The following is a 24965-nucleotide window of genomic DNA, read 5'->3' as shown; positions in this document are numbered from 1 at the left end:
GATATTGCAGTTGATTTTGTTTTCGATCAGCTCTTTGAAAGTTTGCCAGTTGGTGGTTTTATTGCAAAGCGACTCTGACTTGTTATAAAGTAGTGGTTTGCTTGTATATTCTATTATAATTGGTGTATGGTCGGAGTTAAGCTCGAGGCTGGTTGTTATTTTTAATTTGCTTACATTTAGCCCTTTTGTTACTGCAAAATCCAACAGGTCAGGTATTTTATTGGGGTCTGTCGGCCAGTACGTTGGTTTTCCTGTAGATAGTACGTTGAGGTTGCTGCTTCTAATGTATTTTTCCAATGTTCTACCTCTCGGTGTGCTAATTCTCGAACCCCATAATGTGTGCTTTGCATTAAAGTCTCCTGCCGCTATATATTTGTCGCCTAAGGATTGGAAGTACTCTTCCCATTTTTTAAGTGTCATTTTGTGTCTCGGAGGTGCATATACTGCTGACATCTGGAAGTAATTGTCATTGGTTTGTATTGTGACAGTGGTTGCTTGTAGGTGTTCTTGATTTGTTTGACTATGTAAGTGATGCTTGATGTCATTTTTTATTATTACTGCAGTTCCTCCATGTGCTTTACCTGAGGGATGTTTGGTATCGTATATGGTGTAGTACGGTATTTTCATGTAGTTTTTTAGGGTGAAATGTGTTTCTGAGACAAGTAGTATATCAATATTATTTTTATACAAAAATATTTTAGTTTCGTGGGCTCGCTGTTGCAAGCCATTGGAGTTCCAGACTGCTATTTTCAAAATGTCCATCTCTATTTTTTACTTAGCAAGTTAGTAAGTAGTTGTAACATGATTGTTGTTTGTTGTGCTTGTTGTCTTAGTATTGTGTTTAGATCACTTACCATTTTTCCTAACATTTCCATACCTTTAATGGATTGTTTGAGCATTTCTTTGATGTCTGTAACGTCTTCGATGTTATTGTTTTCATTCTGATTGATTGCAAGCGTTGGTTTGCTAATGTTTTTAGTTACTTGTGCGTAGCTTCGTTTACCTTGGGGATCTATGTTTCTGCTTATAGCGTTTAGTTCCTGTTGTGCTTTCAATGTTGTTTCGTTATCCGTTATACTTTGTTGTGGTTGATGGTCATTGTGTGATCTGTTGCGAAGTGGAGGAAACAGTTTACGTTGTATTTGTTTCCTTATTTCACATCCTTTGTAGCTGGCTGGGTGGTTTCCGTTACAATTATAGCATTTAACTTCTTCTATTTTTCCTGTGTATGGGCAGTGTATTGTTAGGTGATTTTTTGCACATTTAACACATGCCGGGCTTCTGTTGCAATAATTTTTTGTGTGTCCGTATTGTTGACACCGCATGCATTGTGGTATATCTTTTTTGTAGCGTGGTGGTTCCACTGTTACAATTGTATTTAGTATTTTTTTGATTTCATAGATTTCCTTGTTATTGGTTCTGGGTTCCAGTTCTATTAAGAATAGTGGCAATGGTTGCTTCGTATCGTATCTTGTCATATTGTTTATTGCTCTTGTTTCATGGCCAATTTTTCCTAATTCTTCACTTAATTTTTTTGTGTTAGTTTTTGGATGTAAACCTCTTATAACTATTTTATAGCTCCTTTCTGTTTTGAGTTGGTACGTGTGGTATATAGCATTTTTTTCCTTTAGTTCATTTATCACTTTCCTATAAACTTCTGGGGTGTTTGTTTGAATTTTTACTTGTTCTAATTTTGTTTGTTTTATTGTGTAGTTACCCTTCCCGACTACATTGTTTAGTCGATCAATAAGCGGGTCTATTATTTGGGCCTCAACAAATATTGGTGGTGGTTTTGATATGTAAGGTGTTTTAGTTGTGGTTTTGCTTGTCGGGTCATTGTCTATTTCTTCCGTTAGTGAGCTGAAGGAGTTTCTTAAAGGTAATTCTTGCAGCCATCGCTGCTTTCCTGTATCTGGGTTTCCTGCAGCATTTGTGTCTGGAATTATTTTACGTTTTTTGCTAGTCTTTGCTAGCTTCCAGTTTTCGTCCTGGTAACTTATTTTGTTGTCGTGTCTGCACTCCTCCTGTCTCCGCTGCTCTTCTATTTCTTCTATTTCCATATCATTTTGGTTGTTATTATTTTGCTGTTGTTGCTGTAAGCCTGGTAAATCTGATGACCCTTTTATGTAATATTTTTCTCCATTGGTTGCAATCTTGATCGTTGATATCTGCTGTTGCATTGTTTGTCACTATCACTATTCGTGGCACTTCTCTGAATCACTTGACTGGAGCACACGTTTGCCTACGCACATCTGTTCGCCTCGGTTGCCCGAGCGAGACTCGCATGTGGTAGTGACGGTGTTATTTTCGTTCAGTCGCGGGGAGACGGTCGCGTTATAGCGCGTCAACGGGAGTCGTAAATTCCCGCTACGATTGCACGAATCGACACCACGAACAAGGCGATCCCCTTATTTCTTGTGAGAGAATAAGGGGTGATTGGGTTGGAATATAACTGGACTTCACAGTTATATAATATATGTATATTTATTTGCACTGGATTATAATAGTTAACGTGAACCGAACGTGTTTGAATTCGTCGTGTCGGAAAGCGTTGTGATGGACCCGAAGGTCGTTCGATTTGATAGTTAGAGCAGCGAGAACTTGACTGAGTTATGTTAGAACTTGACGGCCCGATGAGTGTTAGAACCGTAGACTTGACTGTCCGAGGGGTGTTAGAACAGTGAGCTTGACTGTCCGAGGGATATTAGAACAGTGATTGACCCGTCTCGTACTATTTAGGAAGAAAGCACGATGTGGGTGTATCCTTGTTGAACTAAGAACGCGGATTCGTAGTTCACACTTTTCGGTAGAAAAGTGAGGGTAACGATCCGCGATGTCCATTGATTCTAGCCAATGTCAAGAAACAAAATACAAGGAGAAAGTCTCCTGCATTTGTGGCTCCTGGGTGCCCTTGTACCTGGGGAAAAACCTGCAATTTCGCTGGGCACATCTGCTTTCTCCGTAATGAGTGAGAGCGTGCAATAAACCTAAGGACCCTTTTAAGGGACCACTCATAAACCGAAGATGTTCAAAAGAATGCAACTTTATGGATAACAGATGTGGGCTATGGTGGTTCCTTGGGTTTATCGCGGGTCAGTGTGACGATGTGCAGGCCTCGGCGGCCTGACCATGAGGGACGTCGCAGGTACCGACTCACGCGACGTAACAGACGGCAAATCGCACGGCGAGGCGTTTCATGGCGCATGGTGCCCAACCAAGGCATCGAGAGATCATCGTTGTGAAATTAAACGATAAATCCGTAAATCGTTTTGCAGGGAAGTGATTAGTGCCGGCAGTAAAATCGCCAAGGGTGCACGAGAAACGAGGGTGCTGAGAAACCGAGCCGAATTCCACCCTTTCTTATTCGCTTTCCGTCCACCTTAATCCAGGCTGTTGTTACCCCTGACGCGATGAACGCGTTTTCGCGATAACGCTCGCGACCCGACTCGCTATAGTCGACAGCGATCATGTTTCCATCTCTCGTGTCACACACTCAAGAAAACCATCCGCTTAGTAACCAGATAGACCGAACACCCTGCATGCCGCATCTGTTGAAACAATAGACTAACGAGACCCCCCTCCAAAGGGACTAAGTCCTCGGTGGAGGGACCTTCCCAAACCGACAAAAAGACAGTCTTTCGTAGCATCTCGAAGCTATCTGTTGTAACCGTCACTCTATTGGATTTCTGCAATAAATCTCATTTTCCCAAATCAAATTTTATTTCCTTCATCCTATTCGTGAAAGAATCGTTCGTTCGTGCCGCGACGCGAGTACATCACCGGCGATTTGTTAATTTCGCGATCTTTTGTGTCTCCGACGTGACAAAATTGGCGATCCTGCCAGGATCCATTCATCGCATCAAGGGGAAACTTCAAAGGGAAGTCTACGGATTCTACAGCGAAGGACCACGGTCACCTCTTTGATCAAAAGAAGGATCTATGAAGAATCTCGGTAAGCTGGTTTTCGAATATTATCGAAATCCTAAACCCAAAATACGTTCTGAAGATAGTGACTCTTCCGAAAATATCGCGTCTATCAAGATGAATCCAACTGACATGAGTACGGCAAAGCAGAGCGAATTAATTATGACTGTGATCGAACAACTTCAAAGTCTAACTCACGAGTTCAGAAACTTTAGAAGTAATACTGATCAAAATATGAATAGAATAAAAGAATTCGCGGAAACTTGTGATAAAAATCGGGCCAAAGAAATACGAGGCCTTGCAAAGGCTATGGAACTAAGGTACGATACCGAAACTGACCAACCGCTCACGAGCACGCCTTTAGCAACCGGTGTTGACCAAATGACAGACGACGAAACCGACGAACCAAATGTTTCACGAAAACAACGAAGTAATCACATTACGACTAGACAAGGAAACGACCGCAACGAAGACCAAGGGCTTGACGCAGACAAGGCCATACAAACTATCGAAACACTACGGGGTCGAGATGACGTAGGCGTTGAAGATTTCATCTCATCGGTCCGCAAAGCAAGAGCCAGATGTAAGGCAAGTGACAGAGAGCTATTATTGGACCTTATATTGATCCAAAGAATTACCGATGATGCAAAAAGAAATATACGGTATCTAAAAATTGACTCGTTCGAAAACTTGTATACATGCTTGAGACAACATGTGCTAACACCAACAACTATCAGCAATTGTAGGGACAAACTAAAGAATTTAAAACAAGGGGCAACAGAAAGTGTACAATCTTTCAATTCTAGATTCCGACAACAGCTCAATGAACTGAATTACGCAGTTCAAAACGAAAATCGTACACCAACCGAACGACGCATAGCTATAGATATTGAAGAACGCGAGGCGCTTAAAACATATTTACTCAACCTACGACATGAAATAGGACAGATGGTAGTGGTTAGCGACCCGAAAAATCTGAACCTTGCCCAACAACTAGCCGCTGATAGAGAACAATGGCTACGGGAAGCGAATCGTGTCGCCAACCGCCCAAGGAACCAATCTTACAACACCATATCAGCACCCAAGCAAAATATCACCGACCCACGACTGCAAACTTTTGCTCGGTCATCTGGCCGACCATTAGACGACCACGTGAAACCGAAGTGTCCCAAGTGTTTACGAACCGGACACACGGCCGGAGGTTGTTACCCCCAAAATTTTCCATTTGCCAACCAAGGAAAACTTCCACCTCGAGTAAACCAGACAACGGAGAACCGAGAAGAAACATCCCAAGAGTTAACTGTACTACCACCGGAAGATTATTGTCGATCGTGTTGCAACGAAGAGACGGAAAAAGAGCCAGATTTCTCGTCGATACCGGAGCAGGAATAAATCTCATAAAAGAAACCACTTCACTGAACGCTCAAACCTCCAGTCCAAAGACTTTCCTAATGGGAAACGACAAACACACCACAAACAAAGTTTGTAACCTAAATATTTTCAAGAAGGATAATCAGTTCCATATAGTTCCTGACAATTTTCCCCTAATCGAAGACGGAATAATCGGACTCCCATTCCTTAAGCAGTACCAATATAACGTCACTAACGATAAACTGACCCTAGACGAGATCACATTACCTTTCCAGAGCACCGATAACGAGATAGGACCAGGCGAAACTTTAACCTCAACCCAATACATCGGAGGAAAGCCCACCACAGTATGCTTTATCAACACTGGTAAGCAAATCTGCCATATTACAAACGAGATAGAAAAACCGGATAGATTAACACAAATTAATAAATTTGCGCGAGTAATACGCACTAAACATATTGATCCAGAACTTCGAGAACCTCTTGAAAAAATCCTTATTAACTACTTAGACGTTTTTAACATGGAAACAGACTCACTACCATGCACTAACTTAACCGAACATACAATCACACTCAAAACAGACAAACCCATAAACGTCAAATCTTATAGACCGCCCGAATGTCATAAAAAAGAAATCGAGACTCAAATCAACGACATGTTAAACAAACACATCATAGAACCATCGGATAGTCCATATAACGCACCAATTTGGGTAGTTCCAAAGAAATTAGACGCATCAGGTAAACAAAAGTGGAGGATTGTTATAGACTTTCGGAAGTTAAACGAGCAAACAGACCAAGACGCGTATCCTTTACCGAATGCGGACGAGATACTCGATCATTTAGGCAAGGCTAAATTTTTCTCAGCCCTAGACCTCTCATCAGGATTTCACCAAATACCTATGGAACAAAAATCAAAAAAATATACTGCGTTTTCAACTCCACAAGGTCACTTTCACTATAATCGCATGCCCTTCGGACTCAAAAATGCACCGGCAACGTTCCAACGCATGATGGATACCGCGCTACGGGGCTTAGTAGGAAATAACTGCTTTGTATACTTAGACGATATCATAATATTCGGAAGCACCATCCAAGAACACAACCGAAATCTAGCTATTGTATTAGACAGATTACAAAATTTAGGGTTAAAAATAGAACCAGATAAATGCGAATTTTTAAAACCAGAGTTAGAGTATTTAGGGCACGTAGTAACAAAAGAAGGAGTAAAGCCTAACCCCGAAAAGATCCAGGCCGTGAAGGATTTTAAAATACCAAAAACCGCGACTCACATAAGATCATTCTTAGGACTCGTTGGGTACTATAGGAAATTTATACGCAATTTTTCCAAAATCGCGAAACCACTGACGGATCTCACAAAGAAAGACACTCCATTCCACTGGACTGATAAACAACAGTTTGCATTTGACACACTGAAACAAAAACTCTGTGAAGCCCCTGTACTGCAATACCCGGACTTTGAAAAAACGTTCACGTTAATAACAGACGCAAGTAACGACGGATTAGGAGCAATACTCTCCCAGGACGGACATCCATGCTGTTACATATCCCGAACCTTAAACCCTCCCGAGAAAAACTATTCCACAACCGAAAAGGAGTTACTAGCAATAGTATGGTCAATCAAAAGACTGAGACAATATTTGCTTGGTAGAAAATTTAAGATTCAAAGTGATCATCAAGCTTTGAAGTGGCTAAAAAATGTTAAGGATCCCTCATCGAGACTCATGCGATGGCGCTTGAGACTCGAGGAGTATGATTATGAAATAGAATACAAAAAGGGAAGAGAAAATACAGCTGCAGACGCTCTGTCCCGATTGTATCCTATCACCAATGGAGAGATTCAATCCGGCTTAGAAAACCCGAACTATTACGACGAATGTGTCGACTGGAAAACAAATATCACCCCAGCTCCAATAATTCAAAAGATTAACAGACCACACTTTAAACAAATTACAAAGACCGAATTAGGAGACTTTAACGAACAGCACTGGTTGCATCAATTAACTAAACACTTTATTAACCAGACTGGACACTTGCATATAGGAATAAATGACAATAGCTTCAGTACATTAGAAAAAGTTAACATTCAACTCATGTTAAGGTTTCTAACAACTAGGTTCCCTCAAATAAAATTGGTATTTGGACAAGATCCGCCAGTAGACTACGATAACGAACAAAAGCAAACTATACTGCGCGAGAACCATAACGAAATAGTAGGACACTTAGGTATACACCGCACCGTGAAACGAATACAAGAACACCATCACTGGACAAACCTAGAACAGGACGTTACAGAATTTATACAAAACTGCGAAACCTGCCAACGAGAAAAATTAAACCGTATTAGGGCCAAAGAGCAACCCGTAATAACTGACACACCCGTTAACCCTAATGATAAAATCGCAATGGACATATTCGGACCCCTAACCAAAACCAGACGAGGCAACCAATTTATCCTATCTATCCAAGACCAATTAACCAAATATCTCGTTCTCATACCTTTAAAAGACCAAACAGCCAACTCGATTATTAACGAACTCCTGGATCACTATGTATATATATTTTCTGCACCGAAAAGTATCCTCACGGACATGGGACGAAATTTCGTATGTAAACTGATGGATACATTCGAAGAGGCTTTCAAAATTCGACACGTAAAAACCACTTCTTTCCACCCGCAATCTAACGGTTCTCTTGAACGGACACATGCTGTGGTAAAAGATCTCATTCGAACTTGTACGACCGACCGACAGAACGACTGGGACGAAAATTTAAAATTGATATGTATGGGATATAATACTTCAGTACACGAAACGACCGGACACACCCCATTCGAACTAACATTTGGACGACAAGCTAACATGCCATCCTCGATATCAAACACCCCCATCCTAACTAAAGATCAATTATTTAAACTCTGGAGGAACCGACATAATGCCTATATAGCGAAAGCGAGAGAAATCACTGAATCAAACAAAAGGCGGTATCAAAGGGATCAGATTCGAAAAATTATTAAAACACAAACTATATTCCAAGTAAAAGACAAAGTATGGGTACATAACGATCACAAAACCAACAAACTAGATCACGAATGGCTAGGACCTGCAGAAATCCTCTCCTCCAATCCACCCACCTACCTTATCGAATATTCCAACGGTCATACGCAAAGAATCCACGGTAACAGGCTAAAACCCTACTTTTCAGGAAGAAGACCATAACATGGATCATTTTAACACTTGAATACATTAAAAGCGACCTAGCAGTAAAACCACTAAATTACGCCAACATTTTCTTGGAACACACCGACGACTGCTATCTGTACAACGAACAAATAGATATCACCCTTATAGTAGAGCTTAACGATCCAATTGATCAAGTTGATAGATTACAACGCGTGATAGATTTAATAGACCGTCAATGTAAACCACCTTGCGCTCACATACCAGAAATAAGTAGCCTAAAATCTAAATACAGAAATTTTCAAAACCTGTCTCGGCAGCTCAAATTATTATTGCATTACAGAAGCAAACGCGGATTGCTTAATGTCATAGGCTCAGTATCCAAAACTTTGTTCGGAACCCTCGACGAAAATGACCTAGAACTCATTAACAAAAACATCGACACATTATTCGACTCCAACAATAAAATAAAAACAATCTTTAGTGACCAAACCGCACTTATCAAACGCGTGGTAGACGACACCAAAACAGATCAACTCGAAAACCTTGCCAACAATATACACAAGATTGAAAACCACAATGGAAAAAACGAAATATTAGTCTCCCTAGTAATTCAAACTGAATTTACCATATCGGAACTCCATGTTAACGTCGACGAAATTTTTAACACTGTTACGTTAGGAAAACAAGGAATCATAAATCCACGAGTTATAGAACCTGAACAATTCCTACAAACATTGACCAATTAACGAGACAAAACTTTATGACCAACCATATCGAACCCTCAGTTCAAAATTTTCAACTAATTCTAGATCTAAGTAAATTAAAAATATGGATAAGAGATAACAAACTTATATATACAATAACTGTGCCGGTTTTGGAAGACAATGAATGGAAAATAACAAAAATTTATCCGATACCTTCTAAACAAAACTCTGTATTCATTGCGCCTGTAATAGAAACTGAGTTGATATTAACCAATTCAGAACAATACATCTTTGCCGATAGTCACTACTTAGACAGATATTGTAAACGAACAGCAATCATCCATATTTGCAAAAGAACTCAACCGAGTCACAATAGAATGAACTCACCCGAATGCGGGTCAGAATTAATTAATAATCAACGGACAGTCAAAACTTGTCCGACTGCTGCCTTCAAATTGGAAGGATTGACGTTCGTACCTTTGCAGACAGAAAACCATTACATTGTTATCCCTACGAAAAATGTACAAATCGACGTATTATGTAAGACACATAAAATCCTAGAGATTAGACAGCCTAGTTTAATAAGCAGTAAAACCGGGTGCATAATCACCTACGATCATAATATTATGAAGATAGGAGGTTCACATAAAAATATCTCTTACGAAACCAAATTTAAGAATAGTATATACAGCTTCGAAGAAACAGACGTTCCGATATTAGAGAAAATATTAGAAACAGCTCCAAGAGTAATTCATAACTTTAACCAATATAAAGCCGACCTCGATATGTTGCAAATGCAAATCAGTACCCTACAATTGGAGCGACGCATAAATTCATTAAAGGGATGTGGCATATCCACACTACAAATATTAGGAATCGTAGCTCTAGGATTAGGAACAATATATGTAATGTACAAAGGTAAAATTTTCGAATGTCTATGCCGATCACTTCCCAAAAACTTATGTATCAAAATACTCTGCCCTACCGCTCGCATAAACAGGATCGATCAAACACCAACAGCACCAAGGACGGTCACTTATCAAAACATCGCAGATGATGAAAATAGCGGGGTCATTCAAGTCAGACGACCCACCAGAACCATACGCTTCCACGGAGTAAAGCGAATCTAAGAAGGGGGGAATGTCACACACTCAAGAAAACCATCCGCTTAGTAACCAGATAGACCGAACACCCTGCATGCCGCATCTGTTGAAACAATAGACTAACGAGACCCCCCTCCAAAGGGACTAAGTCCTCGGTGGAGGGACCTTCCCAAACCGACAAAAAGACAGTCTTTCGTAGCATCTCGAAGCTATCTGTTGTAATCGTCACTCTGTTGGATTTCTGCAATAAATCTCATTTTCCCAAATCAAGTTTTATTTCCTTCATCCTATTCGTGAAAGAATCGTTCGTTCGTGCCGCGACGCGAGTACATCACCGGCGATTTGTTAATTTCGCGATCTTTTGTGTCTCCGACGTGACACTCGCATATGCTTTAATATTTTCCAACGTTACGATCTGTTTTATGAGAAGTGCGTTAATAAGGGTTGCGGATAGCCGTGGAAAAAGGTTGTGCTACTGAAAAAAAGTGAAACGAATCGAAACGTTGAGCGATCTCTATGTGGCAAGCTTCGGGATTTCACTTTGAAAGTTAATGCGTGAAAGTTTGTTGAATACCGACACTTTGATCTATATTTGTATATGGAGGTAGGCTCGATCGATGGAGATGTCAAGGATATTTATTTCAAAGTCAACTTTGTTTATTGTGTATTTTTAAACGAGTTTGTGAGATAACTTTCGTAACATATTGTTAATCCGAAGGCTGTCAAATCGGTAATTTTCGAAGTACACGCTCTCCGAATCACTGCACTTCCTTTCATCAACTCGTTGCAATTGGCAACATATTGCGGGGTAATATTCATCCCGTAGCTCACCCATGGAGAATTGCTCAAGCGCGAAAACTCACAGACAAGTAAAGCGGAAATTTATTTTCTTCAAAGTATCATTAAGACCTGAGTAGCACTGACTTCTTTTTTCTTTGCATCATCCAACGTTTTCAATTTGATAAATATCTGCAAAATCGTCCATCTTTCCATTAACCATACGCTTTTTGAAAGTGAGTTGTTCAAAAACTCGTAAGAACAAAGGGACCGGATTCTCTGAAACCGTTTTCGCCATGAACGATATTATTCCTTCCATCATTGTGATCTTTTCGAAGAGTCGGTCGAACAATGTTGACTCGTTGGAAATCGCGAGAATTGAAAATAATTTCTATTATAACTGCTGATGAATTGGCAAGAAGAGGGAGAAAGGGAGATGAGAGAGAGAATGGGGAAGAACGAAGTTTAAGCTTCATTCAAGCTACTCAGTGAATTCGAAATTGACCCATTATCCTGTTGCTTCGTTGCGCAAAAGAGCACGTCTGTCGTCGAAATGGAATCAACGTGATTCGATTCTCCAAGAATCGCTGATCCGCGAAAACTCAGATGTTTTGAAAAAAATTCACGTTACACAATATACCTCCGCCGTTAAATTGCAGGCTATCCTAACCATCATGCGAGATAAAATCATGCTTCTTTCAATACGTTCCAGCATTCTTACGTCGATTAAATTCAATTTTTAAACGACAAAGTTAAGAAACGAACAGTCATTATAGATTTATTCAGTGGCGCAGTCAAATTACAAAAAAAAGAACAGATTTACGAAACTTGAACAATATCGTTGTTAATAAAGGTTTCGACGCCATTCGCAAAAAATTTCCAACGCGGCCGGTGCCAGAAAGTCGGGAGAATATTGACGGTGAATACGAAGGTGAAAAGGCAGAGAAAGAACGCGGCAACCTTAGAGGCGCAATTAAATTAAACGACATTAGGTCGGACAAGTTCTTACATTGTAATCACCCTTTTAATTACGCTCGTAATCAACCAACGGTAATTGATTTGCGCGCGCATATTTATCTAAACGAAATAACCGGTTCAAAATAGAAAACGAAAGAGCGCCATTATTTAAATTTAGTAAATCCTAGTAAATCCACTCCATTTAATCGAGCTGACGACATCGCGGAACTTTACATTGGTTAATGAAATTACATTGTTTTTCCAATCAACCGTCCGTTCGTCCCGATATAAATTCTAGCGGAGCGTTTGTCTCTGTGCGACAAATGCGCGTCGTTTAATTATCAACCACGCGGAAATTTCTGCAAGTATAATTGAAAAAACAACCGAAGTTACGATGAAGCGTTCGTCATTTGCGAATTCGAAACGAATTTAGAATTTTTCCGGGGCTAGAATATACCAGGATCCCGCAACAAAATATTTTTCATCAATCGACGGATCGGTTGTATATCGCGAGCATCGCGAGTTAACGCGAAATTCGACGTGGACCTTTTCCTTCCGAGAAGGTTTGATACCATAATATTTTACGCTTACGAAATTACGAACGAGTTCGACGGTCGTTTCAACGCGACCGGTAATTAACCGAATGCAATTAATTCTTGTTCACATCATTTACAACGCGCGTGAGGGGAATAAAGGAAATGGGAACAAAAAAAATTAACGACCAGCTTTCTGTTTCTTTCTTGCTCTCCTCTCTGTCGTCCTCTCGTACCTAAAATATACATTTGCCTAAAATAGAGCTATACAGTCGCTTTACATTGAAAAATAACTATGCTTATACATTGTCTACGAGGAAATATCGCATTTTCGTGCAGTTTCTTTCCTGTTTGGTTGCGCGTATCCTTGATCATGATACAACGTCGTCATCCTTTTTGGCACGATGTTTTTCACAAAAATATTAAATCTCTCTGTATTTCTCTTTTGTGTTTAGGAAACATCACGACAACTGGCGATTACTCCTTGATATACGAGTGAATTTCATTTTTCTTCATTGTGATTTATAACCGTGCTTGCGCAACCTTTCGTCTTGCTTTTGTTTTCTCGTTCGAAGCAGCATAACGACTTTGATTACATATCAATTTTAAGATAGCTTGCTACTAATCTTGATTGATTAAAGAAATTTCGAGAGATATACGAAATCAATAAACCGCACGTTAATTCAAGATGCTATCCGATGGTATGTCGCTGGTATACACCTTTTCAAATGAATTCCTCTGACGATAAAGCTGGGATTTCGCGCGCAGCGTACGTCGACAAACGATATTGCCACCTCCTCGAAACGCCATCCTTCCATCGATTCCCGACAATTTTGCAAATTTCTGCTCTTAAACTGAAAAGGTGTCAGTGCCTTCGACGCAAAGGAAATTTTTGACTAATAGCGACGCAAATTTTTAATTGGTCGAAACACAATGATCTGTCATACATAATAACGTGTACTATTTCAAGCACGGGACACCAATCATTGAGGCTGCGAAACACTCCCGTGGCGTGTGCTTCGTTACTAGACTGCGAAATTTTATGCAAATTCATATTCTTGTGAAAATAAACAGAAGAAATGGATTCTAAGTAGTGATCTGTTTCATTTACTGGATATTATAAAGAGTATTGTACTTTGAACATTTTGTAGATATTTGCATTTACGTACGTTCTGTACATTTTTGCTTCGTTATGTTTGGCATAAATGCATAAATATCCGCAGTCTATTTATTACAATATACGTTGCATCAAGGTGATTTAAAAATTGTATCAAATAATTATGAATGTTCTAAGCAAAGAGACGTGTATCGAGACTCATTACTGGCGCTCGATACACAAATAAATTTACTAAATTGCCAACGGTTCTCATTACTCTCTCGTTATTTCTGGTCGTCATGGTCGTCGTCGATAGTAATTCAGATTTTATAAAAAGTTAGTTGAATCGACAATGGTTCGTTTCGTAGCGATTAGTCCCGAGAGAAAAGTCGCGACGAAACCAACAAAGTCCGACCGAAATTATATCAAAAGAAGAATTATCAAAAAGATGTAATTTGAATCAGGTCCTTCCGTTAGATATTTCTGTGCCGGAAGAGGCACCGTTTCAGATATATCGCACAAATCTCTAAAACATTTTATAATTTCTTCTGTGTATATATCTAAATATAGTATATGTATATCTTTATATATATGTATACTTATCTATATGTCACGAGTGCAGGATGAGTCGAATATAGTCAGACGATATTTAAATTACCAAATGAAATACTGAGAATATCATGCATTAACACTTCCGTAGATCATTATGAGATCTAGAGTATTTATTCAAATACTCTAGGTCAAATTGTTGAATTGTGACCCCAATACCTCAATTTCTTTTTAATAATAGAGTAAGCTATTTGTCCTCGATCCATTGATAAAATATACCTTTTTGTTGACAAATGTTATGACAAATAGAATTACCTGAATTCATTTAGCATTTTTTTATTTTCCAAACAAATCATCATATCGTGAATTGGGCTACTAACATACTCTGAATTCAATTAAACTCAATTAAATTTCGCATGTCTTAATGCAATTTTTTGCATTTACTATTCATATTTAACATTTAAATATTAAATCCCAATGAAACACAATTTCATCATTCTGCACACGCGCCCATAATAAATAAATATATATGTATATGTATTTTCTAAATTTAGTAATGAATATGTATATATTTATATATTTATATAATATATGTATATATATCAGAACTTTGGTTATGTCTTCGGTGAACCAGTCGAATCAAAATTATCCGAATGATACTCGATCTTACGGAGTACATTTCTTTAAAGATAATCTCCGAATGCACTCCAAAGCCAAGTCATCCTCGGACAGTCCCTTTGTTGCAATTTCAACAAGACAATTAACAGTCCTTTAAACGAATCTCTTCGACTCGCCGTAATAAATCCTTTTTAATCAACAATTATTCCGTTGCGCCCAACCCTGTATAATATATTAAGATATTCCCATGTTGGGAACTCAGATTCGTGATAAAGGAGAAACACCGCCGTTCTGTTGCACTTGTTCAGCGAAATGTCGCTAGAAAGTTTATAATAGTCGTTAGTACGTAAAGACGTCTTAAAAATGTGATAAAAAAGTTTTCGCGTCAATGGTGCACTAATTTGATTATATCGATCTGTTACTCTTCGGGACTTTGTATTTAAATTATCGACGTGCTCGGTTTCTACTTTACCGATTGGGACAGAAATTGTGCGCAAGATGTACATATTTATTCGTCGTTGCAAAGTAAAAATTCTCATCTCGGTATTTTTCGACAGTGTTTCTATCGAACAAATTCTGGTGTGCATGGTGTTTCATGGTAGATAATAGAAAATTGTAATATAGCAAAGTATGTTAGTTTACTATAGAAAGAAAAGATTTCTCGATCTCGTTATCAATATTGCTTTGTTGCTTCGTGGCGCAACGGAATCGAAATCGTATATAACAAATGATAAACTTTGAAATTTTAAATCATCTATCAACAGCAATTTACAATTAAGTACGCTTTTTATACGAAGAGTTACATTTACATTCAGAGGTTATTTCTACGTGTTACGTATCTTTGATAGCGATTTCCCGTGTCGCTGCAATCTCCTATAGTTCTCCCACATGATAACAACTAATTATTTGTGCGAGCTTTTATCGTGGCATACGATGTGGACCAGCCTCAAGTTCTTCATCGTAAACAGATTGTCGTAAATTTCAATGAGATCTGACTCGTTGGTATTACCCTGGGATGCTAATTTCAGGAGCGATGGGATTAGAGACCTGGACCTCTCGATCCTATAAATCATGTTTTTATTATTTTTTAAAATAGTACGTGCTAGTTTAAGACAGTATTATACAAAATGATTTGAACACCATCATGAAATTCAACTGCTTATGATAATAATAATTTCAATTAACTAAACCATGATCTCTGAAACATTCTCTATACTGTCAATAAACATAGTAATAATTCGTCATAACAGATTATAAGTATAACTTACTTGTGATCAAAATTCCATGTAGAGAATAGAACAAGTTCTTCCTTCGATCTATAAGGATTGATCTTGTGCTTGTCCGCGTAAGAACATTTATCCTCGTTCCACATACCGTAACACCTAAATTCGCCCGTGTGATCGCACAACGCGATACACGCTTTCTTCTCTTTCCTTCTAATCTTGTAAGGACAGCTCTCCTCTGCCTCTTCCTCTTCAGTCTTTGTGTCCGAGCTCCTTTCGTTCCTCTTTTTTACACCATCGGTATCATCGAACTGTTCCATCGCTCCGAACAATCTGAAGTACGTACTATCGTCCAACCATTTCAATCTACAGGGACAATGATCGTAACAGGATGACGAATCGAACTCGTCTGCACCCTCGAACGCCTCGAACTTTGCTCGGCTCCTATCGAAATAGTAGCCAAAATAGTGGTCCTCTTTCAGCTGCATTTTAAAGAACGCTATAGCGTACAACAATTGCTTTCTAGCTCGGGGATCCTTCGTGAATACGTCCGATGATTTGATCTGATCGATCGTTTTATAGAGATAGCCTCGTATTCTATCTTGACATCTACGATGCAAGTACGCTTCCTGTAAAACCATTAATTTCGTTAGTCGATGCATTAATTTAATCGAACGTAATCGAATAACGTGGCGCACGTTCCGTTAGATGGAAAAGCTTATTTGGTTGTGAGAGGAACTTCAGTGAACTACATGACAACCGTCGCCGTGGACAATCAAAATGAATCAGTATACACTGATATTGCCATATTATAATTATAATTGCTCTGTAATCAAAGCAGGGCAAATCTATTGTTTTCGATAAATCGCCAACATAATGGTTCGTTATTGCGTATCATAACGTACAATGAAAGCCCAATTATTTATGCAAGTCCATCACCAAAAGTAATTTCAACCGATCCAGTTCGTGATCTACTGTTTTCGTAAAATAATCGTGAAACATAATTTGTCGGTGTTAAAACAAATGAATAACCAACGAAGATCATTTCGATAATCTACATATCGCACACGTATAATGATATAATTGTTCGGGATTTTGAGTGGCTGTCTGTTTATGGCTCGGACAGCATCTCTCCCTTTTTCGGTAAATTCCGAATTACCTGTCCTCTCCGAGCTGTAAACCTGATGACTTAGAGATTAGGGAAACCCCAGGCAATACTAGGTCATATGTACACCCGAGAGTACAGGTAAACCAGGGATAATCCTCGACCGGGAAGACACGATGGACGGAGGGATTATCAACAACATACTAGGACAATCATAAACAGAGTCGTACCGTGCGGGTGAAATACTTTAGTCTCAACAAGATCTTACAACTGTCGTGTTCAGAATATCAAACTTCGCTTGTATACAACAAGTGCAAATAAAGTGCCAAATTACACATTACTAATATTCAATATATTAAACATCCTCCACCTTGAGCGTTAATTCATTCAGGTTTCGCGATATCGACCGATCAGTTGTACCTAACCGGTCGCTCTTCAGTTGATAATTCGCAATATATTGAACCTCTGAGTCATCAGGTTTACAGCTCGGAGAGGCAGGAAATTCAAAATTTCTCAAAGAAGGAAGAGGAGGTGCTGTCCAAGCCATAAACGGACAGCCATTAAAATCCCAAACAATAATAACTTTGTATATGACATTGCACATTAATTGGAAGAAAAGAGGTGTGATAAGGACGAAGGCATGTTTCATCGGTAAAGCTGTCGAGGAAATCCGTACCGTAGATATAGGAGATAATCGATCCTAACAATATAAACATATCGACATGACCGAGGATTAGGTGTGGGATTTGCGAGGAATAGGATTCCGTAATATCGACATCGTGTATTGTAGTCAGCGCAAATTTATTATTTTTTTGTATCTAACTAGTATCTTCTACGAAAGAATTACGCAATTCAACAGATGAGCCGTAAAAATGAAACTTTCACGCGAACATCGCATAACGGATAGATAACCAATTAATTAATTATTAATGTAATCGTTAGATCAAGAGTCGCAAGATTTCGTCGCGAAACTCTGTGCATGATAAATGACAATCTCCCGGAATGCAAGTGCCGTAATGTTAATTAACTCGAACATCGAAGAATAAACTCCCTCTCGTTCTATTACATTAGACTATGTCGACCTAGACCGACTTGTTATACGTTCGAGGCTGACTTATCTTTGATCGCATCCTGAATGGTATCTATGGAAAAAAGTTTCTCTAAGGATGTGTATGGTAGGATAGTTCGTATTCGTATTGATTCTTTTTATCTTCTCATCTACCATTTATTACCCTGACACATAAATATCAAGGACAACTTTTAAATGAAAGGAATACAATTTATATCTTTCAAAATATTTCAGTACATAAACTGATTGAAAAGATCAGAAATGTTTTCACCGCCAAACAAAACAGTCAGAGTATAATAAATTCTTAAATATATTATATATTCCCTTATATAGGGAACCCGATTTTTCTTTGTGGATATTTATAGCGTGGTAAGAAGAGACACGCCATAAAAGAGAAAGTAGACCCTTCGAAAGGGAGCGAAGCGTAAAAATATTTTTGCAGAAAAGAAAACTTACTTTACTCGTACAGTTAGTCTCCAATCCATGAAACCACTCCGGATGTTCATCCCTGCTACTGAACGCTGTTTTCGAATCGTCCTTGTTCAGTGCGTTATATAGAACGGCTACTTTCGCTTTAAAGTTTTCCGTGAGGAACTCAGACGCTTTCTCGCCGGCAATTAGAAAATCAATGTTAACACGTCTCAAGATGTCGTACAGAAGATCCGCATCTGTAAGCAGAGGATGCATTTTTAAACTTCGTTTATTGCATTTCCAAGTTTCCTATTTAACTTGCCCTTCTATTGTCAAGATATAAACGAGTGTAGGAAGGAAATTAACGGCACTAACCGGTTAATACTTTTTCGCCCGGTTTCTGAAGGATCAACGTCGTCTGAGGTTTTAACGTGGAAAAATATTCTTCTTCGTCGATCAACGAGCCATCAAGTAGGTAGATGTTAATTTCGTCAGGATCGTTCGTTATCTAAAACACGAAGGATTCATCGATACTAGTTCATTTTTTGTTTCATTACTTCGAGTTACGTTGTGGAGGTATAAATTCATTTGTATTTCCCCATAGAGTGGTATCGTACGTTTGAAATACGATTTGAAATACGTTTTTAAATCGTCAAGTATCTCTCAAACAGAAAGGATGATTCTTCGTTGTAATTTTTAACTATTACTTTAGAATGCTATTTACACAGTAATTGGATCAGGTTATTGTCCTTCATTAAATAAAACAAACCAGTAATTACTAGTATGTTTTCCAACGCTACGAATAATAATATTGCTCATATTTTTATTTGATGAATCTCATGTCTCCCATCGTAACCGTTACATTCGTCGACACGTAACAGACAAAGCTGTAGTAACGCATTCAAACGAACACTGATCCATCGATACTGAGGAAACATAGTCACGGACAGTTAACCTTTAACTGAACCGCATAACATTGCCCCCCATTAGTTCTTTTTACGCAAGAGAAGAGGCGTAAGCTGCCCCAATTATTACGAATGAAGCGGCACCGCACCATGAACGCATCCCGTTTCACGGTGGCGCACATCGCCGAAATCAATTCTTTCGGAATCACACTTTTGCACTAGTTACAACGTTAAAATTTGTTGGCAAACAGCAAATAGTCGCATCCGCGTGCGCGTCACGGCAAAAGAATCGAAAGATCTTGGTTTGCGATGAAAGAAATGGCCATCGGTTCTCAACTATCGGTCCAGCAGACGGTCGACCTTGACATTGACGGGCTGCTCCTTGCCCGTGGCCGGGCTGGTTCGATAGAGCTACACGCTGCAGACGAATGTGCTTCAGCCCCAAGGTCGTCGCACAACTGGATTAACCTATACACGATTCGCTGGCAAGCGACACGTGCCATGTAAATACTAATTCTCTCCGCCCCATATCTTCACGACTAATTATTCGCACGTGCCATGCCCATTTCCGTAACGCCCTATCTGATCTATCCAGTCTTCTTTTTAAAGGAAGTGGAATAACTAGGTTGACTGTTGTGTAACACTGTTACGTACACATTTTATATCGTATATTAAAGTATTTGATCCATTGACGAAGTTATACTATCACAGGCTTTTAGTGTTCCCGTTACGATTCTGTACGTGGATTCTCCATGCTTGAAAGCGGGGATCAGGTTTCACATAACTTAATCGCATTGATGAATTGTACCAGAATCGCGTTTTACGTTTTTTCGTTATCACGTTTTACCGTGATATTAGCATTTCGTTTATTTTTAGTTATTCGGTGTCAAGGAAATATTTAAATAATTCATATAACGAATTGAATGAAAAAGCGCTGATAAATATAGAGATTTCATATATGACAGGTGCTGCGCTGTTTTTCAGTAATTTCACAGGCGGAACAAGGTTTTTGGCGCACTTGTAACGAAATACCGATCGCATGAGGCAGAATAGCCGGGCGTTACAATTTTCCAGGGGCGTATTATGGATCAGCTGCAAGGCTTTTATGACCCAATTTCAACCAAAAACTTTTGTCATGTCATGTAAAAACGATATGGAATCGCGGAACGGTTTCCATGCAACACGTGCGAACCACTTGGAAACGTTCCGTTCTGCCCGTCTCCCTTATTCCCTTTTATTAGTTATCAGCTCTCTCTCTCTCCCCCTCTCTCGCTCTCTCTGTCTCTCTCTCTCTGTTTCCCTTTTTTTCCTCGTTTGAATCGTACTATCGGTCGATTAAATAAACGCCGCGAGCGTTAATCACATAGGGATACTCACGTTCAGCTTTGCGCACGCTTTCCGCTTCAGCTCATGTAGGTTTCTGCAGGCAACACCGATTTTTCGCACGCGATTTACATCAGTGACCTTGTAGCCTTTGAACTGGAAAACAATCGGTAAAACGCGATGAAAATTTTTTTCTATTTTCTAGCACTTTCATGCCGAGGTTAAAAACAAATCCATGAAATCTTAGGAAAACCATATGTACGAGCATTAGCGACAAGTATTTAGATTCGGTTTCATTCGTTTAACAAAACTATTCATTCGACTCGATTAATTTAAATTCTCAAACGACTCCTTCAGATTGAAATTCAAATTCGGGAAATCAGCTGACTTTGAACAAATGTATTTCCTACTGTTTCTAGCTGGCGAAAGAAAGTTAGCTTCTGGATTAATCGAAAAGAGATTAAACCACGTCTTTTGCGGAATCATGCAGAAAAATATGCAAATGAGATTGAACTTAATCTCTTAAACGGGGATAACGCCTAGATAATGGAGGATAACGAACGGGATCGAGGATTGTGATCACCGGATGTGCAATTGGGCCAATCGCGTTCAGGGTCATGGCTGCGGAAGCGCGCGTGCCACAGTTTCTTCCAGTGACCTACATTGGAGACCTCTGATCGCGGTCACTCGGCAATGCAAATAGAATCGAAAGTCGGAAGTTCTACCGGCTGGACGCACCTTGCTACCACCCGCCCACGCATAACTTATCTATCTGTATACGAAAACACGGAAACGTTCGACTAACTAATGATCTCATTATTTCCTGCTAATGTACTCTTTATATACAATTTTCTGGTTACGAACAAGTATTCGAGCCGTGTCAGTACAAAAAGGGAATTTCATGGATTAACAGGATCAATCAACTTAATCTGTATAGCTGCATACTTGCATTTTGATAATTCTTTGACGCGATTGATTAATATTTTCATATGACGTATATATTTAGTACGTTTGATAAATAAAATACACAAAAATTATTTTCATTTGTCTTAAAGAAGGACAATGTTAAACAACTGAAAACATCAATACTCTTCTATTACAAAAGTTGCCTTCATTTATTATCCCAATAAACGATATCGCTACATGTAAACGCGATACAATATCACGAACAAATTGTTGAAAAATAAAGAAAGCACGTTCCAATGATTAACGCTGGATAAGCCGTTCATGCGTTACAAGCAGAGGAGAAGAAAAGAACAGAGAACACAGAGATATCACCAGTGTGCGCAATCGGCGAACAAAGCTCATGCATGCTTCGTCTGGGACGCGCGGATCGGGTGCGATTCTTTGTTTACCTCGTTCTTAGTCGGTGTCTCGGTGAGCCGTCGAAAACAGTTGGCGATCAGTGACATGATCGACGTACTCCGTGCCGACCGTAATCACAGAAGGCGTGGGGAAAGAAGATCGTGTGCAAGAAGGAAACGTACGACGCGCGAAACAGCTGCTATACTTCGGATCCCGACCTCTTCTTTCTTCGACCGTGACAGTGGTACGTTTATCGGTCAACGGATGCCGGGAGTTGAATAGGCTTGAAGAAGAGTGGGGAGAGGAGAAACGAGGAATAGTGGCTGCGTGGTGTTGGAATGTTGGAGTCAGCGGATAGGAAGTATTTATACGCCAGACAGAGAAAGAGGAAAGAAAGAGAGACAAGGAGAATATTAACAAAGCCTATTGCTGTCGTCCCGAGGAATTTGTTTAATCGCCGCTTTCGCAGCGACAACGCACAAATACTCGCTAGTAACAACGAAGAAGAAGGACGAGAAAGAATATGTGGAGCAAAAAGGAACAGTATCTATCGTCGATGGATTACGGGAAAGGAATGACGCGACAACGCGACGCTCGTCGCTCGAGCCTGAAATGAGAGAATGCACCAGGAAATGCGCCTGCGAACTGCCAGCAGCATCAGACAATCGTGTTTCGCTCCCACGCGTAGATGTCGCCACTATACAAAACCATAGCTATCCTGTCCACTGATATGTATGCTATGGATGCGTATATACATACTCTCCTTAAATCTCACAGCACTCAACACTTTAGATCACTAATGGATAAGAAGCAACTTGTGGTTGAAGGAGAGTACACGAGAAAGAAATTCACTAGTCGAATGTTAGTGTCGCCACATACTAAAGTCTCAATATGGCTGCGACGAAGTTACTTCACGCGGTTTCACGAGATCTCGTGTCGATAGTATGTACGTATTTACATATCAGTGGTCCTACCTCTTCGGTTCAAGAGAACAGTGTGCATTCGGACAACCTCTGCGTTCTCTATAATCTTTTCTTCTTCTCCTTTGACAATGTAGATGATCAGATCAATAGTCTTTTTTTTCCGCATTGTGATTAATCGAACACTCATTCATACATGTAAATTCATGTTTTTGTATGGCACGTTGCTTTGTTCTATCTCAATGATGTCACTTAGCAGCGATATGACACAGGTATTAATAATCGTTTCTTCTACTATATTTGTGTTGTTTTGAGATGTTGTTTCGATTTCCTCTTTTAGAGGTTTACATGTACTTTTTTATAATTAAATAACTGAATATTTTACTGCTTCGTTAAATACTTTCTCTTTCAATTTCTTTTTTCGTATTGTAAATTATTTTTTAAGTCCTTGAAGGAAGCAGGACTTTATACTTTGATACTATTTATATGATTTCATATCGTCTCTGACAACCTAAGCGCTGTGTAAACTTCCTTTTCACGATTTGAAGTTGTCCACTTCTTAACATTGCGATATAAAGGACGAGGAACATAATTTATGTTTCTGTTAAGAAATTTAAATAAGAGTGTAAGGTATCCACTACTCACTCTTATTCAAGCATACATGTTATTGAAAAAGGCGTAGTAACATTTTTCGCAAACTATTTACTTCATGCTTTTATACAACTTTATATCATATGGCATTTGTACATTACGAGTCATCGATATTCGACTGCTCTTCAGGAAACGCTTTGACGGGAAGGACTCTGTTCTAGAATGAATAGTACAGTAAACAGAACGCTTCGAGGTCTGTAAATTGGGCTAACTAGAGACTATTTTTTTACGAGTACACTCAAACAAAAGACAAAATATATTTTGTCTAGAAACGGTCAAACATAAAAATCCACTTACTAAACATCTTCAATATTTTCGTCACGTTTTATATAATATCTCTAGGCAAATACTATAACAAAGCATTTTCATTCACATAATATGTATCAATGTTGACATTTAGTTCACGTTCGGTTATTTCATATCTGTTATGCAATTTACACGACTCGCGAGGCACTTTCAGTTCTTTAGAATACATTTCACACGGTCATATTTGCGATCGGAGTTTATTTATTATTTTTTTATCTGTGATGCGCTCATCACCACAAAAGAATTGGGTCAAGTAATTACGACAATTCGACGTGGTAGAAATTTTGATCGAGCAATTTAACATTAAGCGTTCTCGCGGTACTTATATCGCAGAAATTGCTGTTTTGCATTGTACGCTTTAACCTTACCGCTTTTGAAGGTTACGACAGTTATTCTTAAACTCGCGTTGCAAATGCTATCTAGGGCGGACAATGTGGCGATTCGTGCAGAAAAATTACACGACAATGCCTTATTGTTAGTCGATTTCAGATCGTACCTATCAAGGTCTCCTCCATCGTCAAAGAACCTTTTTTTTTTTATATTGCCGATCGAAGCGTCTCAGTTTATTTTAGTTTATCACTTTGTCGTATAGCGCTATATGATTAAATCACGATTGCCAAGGCAAACTTCCGATAAATAGAGAATGTTATAAGAAAATGATTTCCTTTCCTTTCTATATGAATAAAGCAAAACAATAATATACTTTTGTGGATCTTTTAATTTCATAATCGGCTCATTTTCTTTCACATCATTGATGTATTAATCCAGTGACATGCATTGATTTACAATCGTATTGAATACAATTTTTTGATACTTGGTAAATTACATAATGCATAAGATTTCACTTCGTAAGTAATCACTCTAGATTAATTGAATTGTAGCCTGCATATATAATTTTCTTCGATTATTTAA

The 24965-nt window shown here is 39.0% G+C and overlaps 1 protein-coding gene across 2 annotated transcripts; it reads right to left on the bottom strand.

Annotated features, from left to right (window-relative positions):
• Positions 1 to 12753: 12753 nt before the first annotated feature.
• On the bottom strand, positions 12754 to 23625 carry Drep4 (DNA fragmentation factor-related protein 4). Of its 2 annotated transcripts, XM_072016981.1 has the most exons (6): positions 22227 to 23620; positions 20926 to 21027; positions 19019 to 19151; positions 18689 to 18900; positions 16104 to 16687; positions 12754 to 15897 (listed from the first exon to the last, which is right to left on the bottom strand). In XM_072016981.1, the coding sequence occupies exons 1-6, from the start codon at positions 22281 to 22283 to the stop codon at positions 15738 to 15740; spliced, it is 1248 nt and encodes a 415-aa protein (XP_071873082.1). In that variant the 5' UTR covers positions 22284 to 23620; the 3' UTR covers positions 12754 to 15737. The 2 variants fall into 2 exon arrangements, with proteins under 2 accessions (XP_071873082.1, XP_071873165.1); XM_072017064.1 differs by lacking the exon at positions 20926 to 21027 and having other exon boundaries at positions 22227 to 23625.
• Positions 23626 to 24965: the final 1340 nt, after the last annotated feature.

The sequence above is a fragment of the Bombus fervidus genome, chromosome 1, assembly GCF_041682495.2.
Source record: "Bombus fervidus isolate BK054 chromosome 1, iyBomFerv1, whole genome shotgun sequence".
Taxonomy (NCBI): Eukaryota; Metazoa; Arthropoda; class Insecta; order Hymenoptera; family Apidae; genus Bombus; species Bombus fervidus.
The sequence above is the reverse complement of the archived record's forward strand: the minus strand, read 5'-3'. Positions and strand labels throughout refer to the sequence as shown.

Coding starts and splice junctions, on each gene's coding strand:
- Drep4 (XM_072016981.1), bottom strand. CDS start 22,283: ATGTCACTGATCGCCAACTGTTTTCGACGGCTCACCGAGACACCGACT. Junction 21,028..22,226: donor AGACACCGACTAAGAACGAG/GTAAACAAAGAA, acceptor ATTGTTTTCCAG/TTCAAAGGCTACAAGGTCAC. Junction 16,688..18,688: donor AGACTAACTGTACGAGTAAA/GTAAGTTTTCTT, acceptor ATGGTTTTACAG/GAAGCGTACTTGCATCGTAG.